The sequence below is a fragment of the Cavia porcellus genome, unplaced genomic scaffold (assembly GCF_034190915.1).
Source record: "Cavia porcellus strain 051 isolate PalLab524CR breed Dunkin Hartley unplaced genomic scaffold, mCavPor4.1 scaffold_15, whole genome shotgun sequence".
In the NCBI taxonomy this organism is placed as follows: Eukaryota; Metazoa; Chordata; class Mammalia; order Rodentia; family Caviidae; genus Cavia; species Cavia porcellus.
The window spans coordinates 69,318,210-69,330,313 of NW_026947498.1; the positions used below are offsets into that span (position 1 = coordinate 69,318,210).

The 12,104-nt window shown below is 52.8% G+C and overlaps 1 protein-coding gene across 2 annotated transcripts in view; it reads right to left on the reverse strand.

Moving 5' to 3' along the window:
- Nucleotides 1–2,461: 2,461 nt before the first annotated feature.
- Nucleotides 2,462–12,104, reverse strand: part of Sema5b (semaphorin 5B) — a 67,667-nt gene continuing 58,024 nt past the window's right edge. The window contains exons 12-22 of one of the 2 annotated variants that reach the window (XM_063225088.1): nucleotides 8,037–8,154; nucleotides 7,719–7,900; nucleotides 6,467–6,610; nucleotides 6,194–6,341; nucleotides 5,886–6,111; nucleotides 5,528–5,746; nucleotides 4,966–5,136; nucleotides 4,716–4,862; nucleotides 4,361–4,405; nucleotides 3,760–3,965; nucleotides 2,462–3,546 (exon numbers count right to left, since the gene is read on the reverse strand). In XM_063225088.1, coding sequence (XP_063081158.1) covers nucleotides 3,388–3,546; nucleotides 3,760–3,965; nucleotides 4,361–4,405; nucleotides 4,716–4,862; nucleotides 4,966–5,136; nucleotides 5,528–5,746; nucleotides 5,886–6,111; nucleotides 6,194–6,341; nucleotides 6,467–6,610; nucleotides 7,719–7,900; nucleotides 8,037–8,154 — 1,765 coding nt within the window. In that variant the 3' untranslated portion in view covers nucleotides 2,462–3,387. Of the gene's footprint in view, nucleotides 3,547–3,759; nucleotides 3,966–4,360; nucleotides 4,406–4,715; nucleotides 4,866–4,965; nucleotides 5,137–5,527; nucleotides 5,747–5,885; nucleotides 6,112–6,193; nucleotides 6,342–6,466; nucleotides 6,611–7,718; nucleotides 7,901–8,036; nucleotides 8,155–12,104 lie in introns of both variants that reach the window. The other variant, XM_063225087.1, reaches the window with a different exon arrangement.

The window sequence follows — 12,104 nt, forward strand, 5'->3', positions numbered from 1 at the left end:
AGGACATGTCCTTTTGTGAGCATGTTGTGTCCATGATGCTCGACTGCCCAGAGCACCCAGCCCTGAGTAGCACAGCTACTTCTGGGGCCAAAACTCTTCAGAGGACTGAGATCTCCCAGGAGCAGAGTACTGACATTTCTTTACTTAGAGGGGGGAGGAGGAGCGGGGAGGAGAAGGAGGAGGAGGAGGAGGAAGAGGAGGAAGAGGAGGAGGAGGAGGAGGAGGAAGAGGAGTAGGAGAAGATGAAGCCTGGCTACCTGACTTGGAGTTTGCTAGAAAAGGGAATGGCTAGGTCCCACTGATCACAGTCCACTCCCTAACCCCTTTCACTCTGGTTTGGTGACTCAAAGGAACATAACTTATTGCCCTCTATGGGAATGGAGACATGCAGGCTGTAAGCGCAGACAGTAAAGACAACCTGAAGGTTTAGCTGAAGCTTACGAATGGATTTTCAACAAATTCCTTTCTTTTTGGTCCTCATCTTTCTTATACTTGGTCCCTTCAATTTCTGATTCTTTTTGAAAGAATTTCTGATTCTTTTTGAAATCCCTTGGGTAGTTAGGCTTGACCCACATCCAGTCTCCTGGATGACTACTGTTATTCTATCTGCTTTGTGTCTTCATGCACAGATGACTCCCTGTTTACAGGTTCCATGTCCACAGATTCAACCGATTGTGGACGGGAAGGAAGTATTTGGGCAGGGTGGGGGACATGGCATCTGTACTGGACATATATAGACATTTTTTCTTGTTATTATTTCCTTAACAATAGAGTAACAGCTACTTACATATCATTTACAATCCATTAGGTACTGTAGGTAATCTGCAGGTGATTTTAAGTATACAGGATTGTGTAATTTAAATGCCAACTCTACTCCATTTTACGTAAGGGGCTTGAGCATGCATGAATTTTATTGTGGTATGTGCCCGGGAATGAATTCTCAGAGAATACAGAGGGATGACTATGCTATGATTTGGAGATTATAGCTATATACTAGTCTTATTGAAAAATAATGACAGAGCTTTTGTCCTTTATCATTTTTGTTTTGGGGGGTGATTTTAAGAGAAAGGGGGAAAAATGTCTTTATTAAAAAATCCCTAAGTTTCTACTTTGATTTTTAGTATAACACAGTAAGATGTTTGGTTTCCTGCAGTGAATATGTACAATTTTGATAATAAGTTCACACATACACACACAGAGTTAAACACCAGCATCTAAGGAGGAGGCCTGGAGCTCTGGCTCCAGGCATCTTCCGCACTCCTGCTGCACGCTTTGGGTTGAGGAAGCTCACTTGTTTCATGTACGTCAGCTCTGTGACTCCGGCCTTATCAGGGGCACTCTGAGGTGCCTCGGCTCTGGCCCTGGGCTGGTCATTGAAAAGCTTTGCCAACCATGCGGCTCATCTGCATGCAGTGTGGGGCCTCTCATGCATTCAGATTGGTCATGCCTCCACAGACAGGAAGATTTATAAAAAGAGAAGTATGTGTTGTCATGGCACCTCAAAGAGTAGGCATCAACTGGGAAATCACAATGACCACTCCCTACAGACCTGCCCAGTCCTTCCACATGGACATGGCAGATAATCCTGGACCCTGAGTATGCTTAACCTTACATAATCTGTTATGCCCAAGGGAATCTACAAACCCAGGATCTAAATTGCCCTGCAAGTCCCATAAGCTTTTGATTCCTGGGACTAACAGGAGCCATTTCAGGAATCCCAAGGCTGAAATTATATCACATACTCTTTGAAACCTCCAGGCCAAGGCCACTGTCACTTTAGTTGTCCGAGGCACACCCTGTTGTTCTCCTCCTCCTCCCTTTCAATACTTTCTGGCTCTAAGCACTTCCTCCACTCCCTCTGCCGCTCAGATGGCAGGCTTCATTACCTACCCACAATTAGATTCTGCTGGGAATCCTGGGAGTCTTGATCTGGCCAATTAAGTCAGGAAATTGCTCTCCAAATTTAGTATGTCCATCAATCTCATCCAACATGGCAGCACTGATTTGTTGGGCTGATTTGAGGTTATTTAATCCAGCAGAACTACATTAGGTGCCCCCACTTCACAGGTTTATTTCTCAATTTGGTTTTATTAAACTCGGTGCTGAACAGACCTCATAAAATAACCCTCATCAACACTCCCCTGCTGGACACTCCCATCTCCAGCCTAAACTCTTACCAGAAGAGCTAGTGAGAGAACAGATAGTAGGCTCTCCTGGTGCTTGTCTTGGGGTACCTTGTGACCCCATGAGCTTATCTATCCCCAAATTGTTGCAGAAAATGTTTTCGGGCAGTGTGTGTGTCTCTGTGTGTGTGTGTGTACATAAACCTGCATGTGGAAAGATCCCCGTCCAAGTCAGACTCTACTTGGGTCACTTCCTGTACCTCAAGAAACCATCTGTTTTCCCTGATGGATTAGACTGTGCCAAGAGAGGCCTACACATTTATGCTCACAGACAAAGCTGCATGTGGAAACTGGGTATCATCTTTAATTAACAATGCCACAGCCCAAGATCCTTTCTGTTGCTGTAGCAGATGGTGATTGTGTGTGTTCCTGAACAGATGAGGGGCCAGTAGAGACTCCCAAGCAGGTTTCGGCCAATGATTCTGCTGAGCAGCAGCAGGAAGAGGTCTCCATGGAGGCCAGGCACTGTTTCCTATGGTCTCGAACCTTCATTTTGCCTGGGCCCTTTCAACCAATCTGAGGGTGAGGCAAAGCACGTGCCAGCCTGGATTAAAGGGCTTCTCAGCAAAGCCCAACCTTCATTTCCAAGTCCTCGTCATCTCTGACCAGGAGGATGTGCCTGGTCAAATTATAAACTGCTGGTCAAAGGTGAATAGACTGGGCCAGACTGGCCCCCATGTCACACTGGGGCAGCACCACAATGGTCCAACACCGGGTAGGCATCCAGAGCTACTAGGCCATTTGATTAGCTTCTTTCAGAGACAACCTGGATGTGAGAACCACAGTGGCCAGGTCTGTGCTGGGGCCAGCCAGAGGATAGACGCGGTCTATGGTGGCCACCGGAAGTCACTTCCAACCCAAACCCGAGAGCCTGCCCTCTTGCCATCAGCACTCCAGCCCCCTGCATGCCCAGCAGGTCCACAGCCCAGACGTGAAAGGGAGGCTCAGTGTGGCGGTGGGTCACAAGGAAGCCACGAGAGACCTGGGCTGCACTGGATCCACAGCCATGTGTCAGCCTGAGGCCAGCCCTCTTCCCCACAGTCACTGCCAGCCAGGGCTCTCTGCAGCCAGACGGGACCCCCACAGGCCCGGCAGCAAGTTCTTGGCCTGGCACAGAGGGGGAAAACCAAAGTGGCTCCACTGTCCCATGTCCACTGCTCTGTTCCTTGGGAAGGCAAGGACCCCAAGTCCTAGGATGGCTGGATCAGCTATTGGGGAAGCACCGCTGTCCAGGCGAGGCCTCAGGCCGGAAACTGGGCTTGTGTAGGGGGCTGGGGTAGTAGGTGGTCGTGTACACATTGGTCTGCTGCAGTGGGTAGAAGTTGGCTCTGTCATCAGGGATCAGGTTATTCTTGTTCAGCGTCTGTGGGATGAAGGAACAGGGTGAGGGGAGAGATGGGAAGGGCACAGGTCAGGGAATGGAGTTCAGATGCCAGCCAGTGAAGAGACACTCCCGTGGAGGACCTAAGGCTCCTTAGGCCCACTGCTGCTTCCTCCCCCTACTCCTCCCAGTTATGCCATTAGGGTAGAACCACCGTAACCATCACCCTGCAATGTGCTTCTGCACGGTGCCCACCTTGAACTCCATAGGTGTGTACTTCTCATTCTTGGGGGTGCCCCCGCCTTTGTAGTGCAGGTGGTTGGGAGTGGCAGGATGGACAAGTGTGGACTCCTGAGACTGGCGCTGGCAGTGCTGGCAAGACAGGTATACGGCCAAGGTCAGGAGCCCAGAGCCCAGGAAGCAGGAGACGCCTGTGGCCACCAGGTGGATGAGACTAAACCCTGGAGGGGGACAGGAAAGTGGTAAGGAAAAGGCCCTGGTGAGGAGAAGGGACTTCAGATTACACACCCTGGGAAGAGAAACAGCAATAGGAGGTTTCAGGAATTAAAACAGAGTTTTGGGGGGCCAGAGCTAAAGGAAACCAGGAGACTGGGTAGCCAGTCACCAGGGGCCTTTCACATGTGGCTTGCATCACAGACGGCAGTTAGAAGATGTGGAGATGGTAACGTTCTCACACAACTGTCTCAGACGATGGCCCCCAGCTAGAGAACATGGGTGGAATGCCCAGATCTCCCTGCACGGGGCATGGAAACAACAGAGCCCCCACCAGGCTCGCACGAAGAGTACAGACTTTGGGGAGGGACAGAAGGACAGCATCATGAGAGGCTCCTTTTACCTCCACAGCCAGTGGCCTCTTCCACACTCGAGGCAGGCAGAATTACTGCAGAAAGAGAAGTGGAGAAGGTGTTAGGATAGAGTGGAGAGGGCAGGCTTCCCTCCTGGACAGGAGTGAGTTAGAGGACCTGACCTGAGGCCTTCACTGCCTCTGCCTCTCTGCAGACCCCTCCTCTATAAAGCTTGGGCCCACTCAGTAAAATGCGAGTGCCACAGCCCCAAATGTGCATGCCAGGTGAGAAAGCGCACTGCCTCTCATCCTGCACCCCCTCCCCCAGCCTCAGGACTCAAGCTTTGGAAGAACTTGGGAGCTCAGGGTGGAAAGGATGGTAGGAAGGTGCTGAGCAAGGACATACCGGGAATCTCGCTGTAGGGGCAGGGACGGCTCTGGCTGCTGTTGCCAGCACAAGCAGTGGGCCCTGGGACAAGCTCCTCGCAGCGCCGGCTGCGGCTCTGGGCTCCATCCTCAGTGCATATGCCCCACTCAGACCATGGCGACCAGCCTTCTGCGTGTGGGGCGGATAAGGTTAAGTGCTCCAGCACCAACCCCAGCTGGGGACTTGAGGTTCTTTGATGTTCCCAGCCCCGGCCAAATGCACCCAGTACCTGGGCAGGCCTGTGTGGCGCATAGTGCCTCCTCCGTGTGCAGTCCGAGACAGATGTCCTCACCTGGGGAGGGCGCTGGGCTGGTGCAGGAACGTGTGCGCTGATAGTGGCCCCCACCGCAGGAGGCTGAACACTGCGACCACGCAGTCCAGCAGGACCATGCCCCCCGTACTGCAAAAGGGTTTGTATGAAGGGAGAGGCTGCCGGGGCCCCAATGACTTCAACATCCATCCGGAACCCTCTCAACAGGCCAGAATGTTCCTGCCCCAGCGGTGGCAGAGGAAAGGCAGGCAGCACAGGTACAGCCGAGGGAGAGAAACCTGCTCCACCGCAATCAAGCCAGCTCGGTAAGGGAGAGGGCAAAGTGAGGCAAGTGGTTAAAAACCTGACTGCACCAGGGCAGCCACTGCACCCAGCATGGGGCAAAACACTGCTCGGGCACCTTGCATAGAGCTGGCAGGCAGAGAAGGTCGGCTGGGCACAGGGGTTCCTGGGAGGCCCCGAGAGTCCCTGGGCCACTGTTTCCCTAGCCCCTAGCCAAGCGAAACTGGGGCGAAGGTACCTGGGCAAGCCTGCGGGTTGCAGTCCTGGTACTCGGCGGCGTCGCCCACGCAGGGGAGGCCTCCGTTTCGGGGCTCCGGATTGGTGCACGTTCTTTTGCGGACGCGGAAGCCCAGCTCGCAGTCCCGGGAACAGGACGACCACGGGCCCCAGGTGGCCCAGCCTCCGCTCAGCGTGTGCGGGGAGGCGCTGCCGCTGCGCAGGAGATCCTCCACCAGGGCTGGGGACGGCGGGCCTCAGCGCTCAGCGCACACGCGTGGGCCCCAGGCCTCCCAGCTCCCGCCCCTCCCCCACTCCCCTCCCCCATCCTCACCCCTCCCCCACACCCGTCTCCGTGCGTGCGCAGGATCGCGCTGTACCGTCTGTGTCGCAGCCCCCGGAGCCGTCGGCCGGACACGTTCGCGTCTCCATCCTCCTCCGGCCAAACTGCAGGCCGTGGGGGTCGGGCAGGGGCGCGCGGCACGTGAAGCGGAAGCGCTGCTCCTGCCGCGCCCCGCCCTGCGTCACATTCACGGGCAGCCACGGCGTCCACGGGGTGTTGCGCCGCACCTCGGGGCAGCCGTCGGGGTTGCACGTCTTGAACTCCTTCGGAGTGGAGGTGGTTTCAGAGCCCGCCCCGCGCTCCCAGGCGCGCCCCGCGCCCCCCGACGCTCCCTGCGCCCCTCACCACGCCGCAGCCGGCGCAGGAGTTGCCGTTCTCGCAGGTCCGCCGCCGCGACTGCACGCCGCCCCCGCAGTTGCTGCTGCACTTGCCCCAGGAGCCCCAGGAGGCCCAGAAGATGGGAACCGGGCAGGGCGTGTTTTCATTGCAGAACCTGGGGAGGTGGGGGGGGGGTCGTTACACCAGGCGATCTCCGGGAGTGCGCAAGGACAGCTAGCGTCCCGGGTCACCTGGAGAAGCCAGGCGCCTTTGTCGCGAGATTGTCCCAGCCGTGCTCACCGCTCCTCGCGGCTCTTGCCCACACAGATGCGGCCCCCGTGGCGGGGTGCGGGGTTGCTGCAGCTCCGCTGGCGGACCTGGAAGCCGATCCCACAGGACGTGCTGCACTGTGCCCACGATGACCATGACGTCCACGCCCCGTTCCTGGCGGAGTGGGAAGAGACACACAGATGTCCTTCTGGCCCCTAGATGCTTATCTCGGATCTGTGTCTGGGCTTTGGATTTTGTAAGGCTATCTCAGGCCAACTCGTGTGTTCAGCTGTTTGCTCATTCATGCCTCAGGCATCATCACCCTGAGCTTAGGGATAAAGGCCCCTGTGTACCTGGGCAAGCGGATACTCACAGAAGTCCCAGCCCCTCTTCCATCAGCAGCCTTCCTTGTTGGTTGGTCAGGTCTTGCCTACAAACCTGTTCACTCTGCTGTGTTCACTGTGTATGCTTTCCTCACTCTTGTCCACTTGGACTCCAGGGCTTAACTTTGGGGTCCATGCATTACTGATGCCCTTCTCTTTAAAGTAAGACTAGAGCCCAGCATGGTGGCGCACACATGTAATGCCAACACTTGTGTGGCTGTTTCAGACTAGTCTCAACTAATGAGTTCAGAGGCCAGCCTGAGCTATATAGCAAGACCTTGTCTCAAAAAACCACAGCTAAAACAAAGTACGACTAATGACTGTATTCCTTTTAGGGCTGCAGTGAGGGTTAAATTAGTGAACATCTATCAAGTAGTAATTTAAGAGTATAGAAAAGTTTGTGTTAGTTGTTTAACCGTAACAGGTACCAGCCAATTACATGCTCTTTACAGCCTTTAGCCTCAACCACTCTCAGGTGGGTGCTGTGACTCTCACTTAGAGAAACTCAGAGCCATTAGGTTGCTGGCCAAGGTTGCACTCTTGAGTGTGTGATCCAGAACTGCCACTGCCACATGCTGCCCCTCCAGTGTAGGATTGCAAGACTTCTTGAAGCTTCCTTTGTTTGGGAATGACTCCCATCCCTGTCCAGCCGCTCTCTCTGCATTTCTGCCACCGAGGCAGAAACTTCTCTCGTACTAATGTGGAAAATTCCCAGGGCTCATGTCTCCTACTGCAGACATTAGCCACTCTGTGGTCCCCAGCACTGGTTTCCAACACTTCATACAAAATCTGCATTGGAATTCTCAGTCTACCGTTGTCAATTTTGTTTATATTTCCGTTTGCCCAATTCTCCCTGCCCCAGCCCAGGCAGACATAGGTCAAGCCCTGTCCTCACAAACCTGGAGCAATTGGCGATGTGGATGGCTGGCCCCTGACAGTCGAGGCCCCCACAGCGGGGCTGAGGGGAGTCGCAGGATCGGGCTCTGCACATGCAGGAACCTGAGTTGTCTCCATCTAAGTGCTCACAAGGCTGCCACGGTGACCATGGGCCAAAGCCTCCATCTCGGGTCACATTTCGCACCTGCAGACCCACAAAGGGGCGAGGAGGCACGTGAGGCAGGGGGTAAAGAAGCATGGGATTCCAGGGGATGTGGGGGATGCCAGCTAGGGAAGGGGACAGCCTGCTGGGGTGGGGGGATTTGAAGGGGGGTTCTCACAGGACAGGTTGTGATGTTCTGCATCCAGAGGCTCATGTTGGTGCTGTCCTCTAGTGTGCTGCATCGCTGCTGTTTCCCGTCCCAGCCACAGTATGGGTCCCGTGCCCCCAGGCAAGCCCTGCCAGAAGGAGATGCTGAAACCTGAGTCCACTTTCCCATCCACTTGCCCTCCATGATGATAGGTAAATTCATTGCGCACGTCCTGTGTGTCTGGCATCATCTTAAAGCACTTAGGAAGTATGAATTCATGCAGCAGCCAGTGAGCTATGGAGGAAAGCCAGAGAGCTGACCAATGGCTCAAACCCTGCAGAGACCACACACTCAGCCACACACTCAGGAGACTGAAATCTGTGCTATTAGGCCTTCAAGGGGGAGAAAAGAGGTCTCTGGGATTATGGATTCAGGACTTGCTGTTTATTGCTAAGATCAGATCATGAACCCAGAAAGAGGCTCCCTTATGCCAACATCCCTGGACCATATTCGCTAGGGAGGGTCTAGAGAACACTGGGCAGGGATCAGAGTTTAGAAAACTGGGAGAGTTTGGAAAAAGAGGTACTGGCCTGCAAAGAACACAGGAGGACAGATGGGCGATTCCACCCTGGTATGTGAGTTTGCATAGGAATTTTCCATGCCCAAAGGAATCAAGGATGCTAAAAGCCAAAGGGTTACGTAAAACAATCAAGGGGTTGCAGCTTTGGGTGTGTTTAGAAGGGGGGGTCTTCTGTTGTCTTAAAGTTTCAGGATCAAGGGGCTGGGAATTTAGCTCAACGGCAGAAGCACCTGCCTAGAAAGTGTGAGATCATGAGTTCAATCCCCAGTACAAAAAAAAAAAAAAAAAGAAAAGAAAAAAATTCAGGAACAACCACCTGTCAGGTGAGTTCTTTATTTTCACTAGGTCATGTGAGGCTCCAAAATATAAAAAGAGGTGGTGTAAAACACACTACAAAGAGGAGAGTAGGGCGTGCTCTTGCCAAAAGAGGTTGAAGAAGACAGTGCAGTCCCCTGCTCCTAGCTGTCACATGACCTTGTACAAGTGAAGTGGTACTAGCACCTCAGGGGCTGAGCCCTCCTTGGACTCCCAGAGAGCCCCACATGACCCACCTGGCAATCCAGGTCACTCACCTGTTGCCCCAAATATTTTCACTTTCCTTGCTCAAGAACAGTTTGTGTAAAGGGTACAATGTAAGGCGGTGTTTCCTCTGGGGTCAATGATTTGATGCAAGTATTTTATAGGCAGAATGCATCAACCTGGACATCATGGGACTCACACAACCCAGGTGCATGAGGAAGTCCGACAACCTTGGCCCAAGAACTCTGCTAGTGAATTGTACCAGTGTGAACTCAGGGAAGCCCATGCCTGAGTTTATTTTTCTCAGTCTCCAGAAAAGGGTATCAAATGTGAGAGGCAGCTGATGTGGCACTTCATAAGCAACATAAATTAATGGGGCAAAAAAAAAGTGCTAGCCATGACATGTGATGAATAATATTAACAGATTAAGTTCTGTCAAACACAAATGTCTTTCAGCAGAGAAAATGGTTAAGGGCAGAAAAATCGGAATTGGCTTATGTAAGACAAAAGCAAAAGATTCCAGAAGAACCCAGTGTGTCTTGGGCTACTTCTTCCTTTAAGTCCCTTCTGAGTCCTAGAGCAGTAATTCCCCATCTTGATGGCAAACCCGAAGCTCCTGAGCACCTTTTATCTTTTTCCTTTTTATCAGTACCGGGGATGGAACTCACGACTGCCTGCTTGCAAGGCAGGTGCTTATGCTGCTGAGCTAAATCCCCAGCCCCCTGAGCACCTTTTAAAAATGTGTATGCCAATAGAACAAAGAGCCTGCCTGAGGGGCTGGGGATTTAGCTCAGCAGCATAAGCACCTGCCTTGCAAGCATGTGGTCGTGAGTTTGATCTCCAGTACCAGTAAAAAAACAAAACAAAGAGCCTGCCTCAATCCTGGCCTTCTGGACTGCAATAGGCCCAGGCCCTGAATCTGAAACTCTCCGCAGGTGATTCTAAAGAATAGCCATGGTTGAGAGCTGCTGTTCTGGACCAATTTGCGGGGGGCCTGAGCCAACAAGTGAAGTACCCTGTCTCTCTGCTCCCTGACAGAACGGGGAAAGAGGGAACAAAGCTGCAAAATAGACTCTGGTCCTGTTTCCCCTCCTCAGCCTCTCCTGTCGCTTTCCTTGAGAGTAACCAAGGACTCCCCCTGCCCTCGGTTTGGGTGGATCTACACTCACTGCATTTGGCCAAAGCCCACACAACAGGGAGTGTGCTTAAGAAAATGAAAGTGCCAAGTGCAGGAAAAGTGTGTCTCTGCTGTGGAACGGGGAGGCATTTTAGAGTTCTCTGAATAAAAGGAGCCGTCAGGCCAGTGGCAGGTCACCACATCCTGTTTTACTGCATTGCCTCAAGCAGCCGCGACCAAAGGGAACAGGTTCGTTCTGGGGGCTTACAAGCAGGACAGAGATGAGTGTTAGACTAGGAAGCAAGCAGATTCCAGCTCTGTGCACTCTGCACTCACACGGGAGCTGTCCAAGGTAGACAGCTTGTCCAAGCAACCTGTGAGCAAGATGCCAGAGGCGTGGGGGCCTGGTCAGGAGGAGATGCCTCGGTGGATGGTACTTCCCCAGACTCCCAGGGCGCTGTGGGTGAACTGTGATAAAGGGGTCCCTAAGGACAGAGTGAAAGGTCTGCCATTGGAAGGGGTTGGTTCAGTCATTAAATATCCATTTTTAAAGACTCCTGGTCCTCTCTGCCCAAGCCAGAGTCTTATCTCTGCCCTGTGGGGCTGAGATTCATCCTAGTGAAAGACTGGTAGAGACAAATCCTGGATTTTGGGTCAAGGAGGGGAGGATCTTCTGCTCACCTTCTGCCAGCTTTAGAAGGACCAAGGAAATAAGCATGAAATGCCCGTTTTAGGACATGGTAAAACACTGTGATGTGTACCCTATGAGAGTGAAAATTCTGATTACTGTGACCGGCCGTGGGCTCCCGGACACCCAGAATGCACAGCTTGGTGGCAGCATGCACTTGCAATAATGTGACTGCATTTCACAGTTTTGACTCCATCTATTGCCTTCTGACAGGGTTCTCACTGCACACATCAAGAACTTCCTTCAAAATTCAGGAAACCAGATAAGGTGAAGGCATCAGACTGGCCCTCTGTAGCCGTGCTCCAGGAAGGCATGGATTGAGCCTGTACACAACTTCCCCATCCACTCTGAGGAAATACTCGAGCCAGGAAATGTCCCAGCACACTTCCTTTCTCTGTTCCGCTGCAGACCCCAGGACTTCCTATTCGAGTTACAGCCATGCCAGCTCATCCTGGATATCTATCTGCCCTGTGACAATACTGCTTGCCACTGTCTGATCACTCCTAAAGAACAATTTTCCAAGTAGCTTGAGACTCCACTCCTCACAGACCACTTCTGTGCCTGAAGCTACAGGATTCAGGTCAAAATTCAAATGTGCTAAGCCAGTGTGGGTATGGGGAAACAGCCAGATATGTTCCATATGCCTGCAGGCTGCCATCAGAGATGCTTTCTGTGGGCAGCCAACACAGGCTGGGAGCATCAGGCAAACACACTCCTGTGTGCCTGCTACCATCAGGGGAGTCACAGTGTAGCCACGCAGGCTGAGGGAAGTAGCGGTCCTGCTACCACACAGCCATGGCCATCAGGGAAGCCTCAGTGTGCCACACGGGTCTGGAGGAGCCTGCCCCAGGCCCTACTGCCTCCCTGAAACCCAGGTGCCTGGTCCATTCCCCTGCATTGCCAAGGGGCAGCCAATGGGGTAAGCACCTGGGACCCCACAACCTGCCTGTAGGGAGGAACACAGGAAAGTGTTAAGATAAAGGAGCAAAAGGCAATCTCAGACCTCCAGCCTACGTAGAACAAGTCTGGGAGATACAGTCATGGGATAAAATGGGAGTCACACACTTGAAATCTCTGAGAGGACAGCAGCTGAAGTAAACAGACAACTTCATGAGACTGTGAAAGTAATCAGGTCAGAAATAATGTCTCTCTCAGTGATTTTGTTGTTAGTGAATGCTAATGATTTTTGAGTGT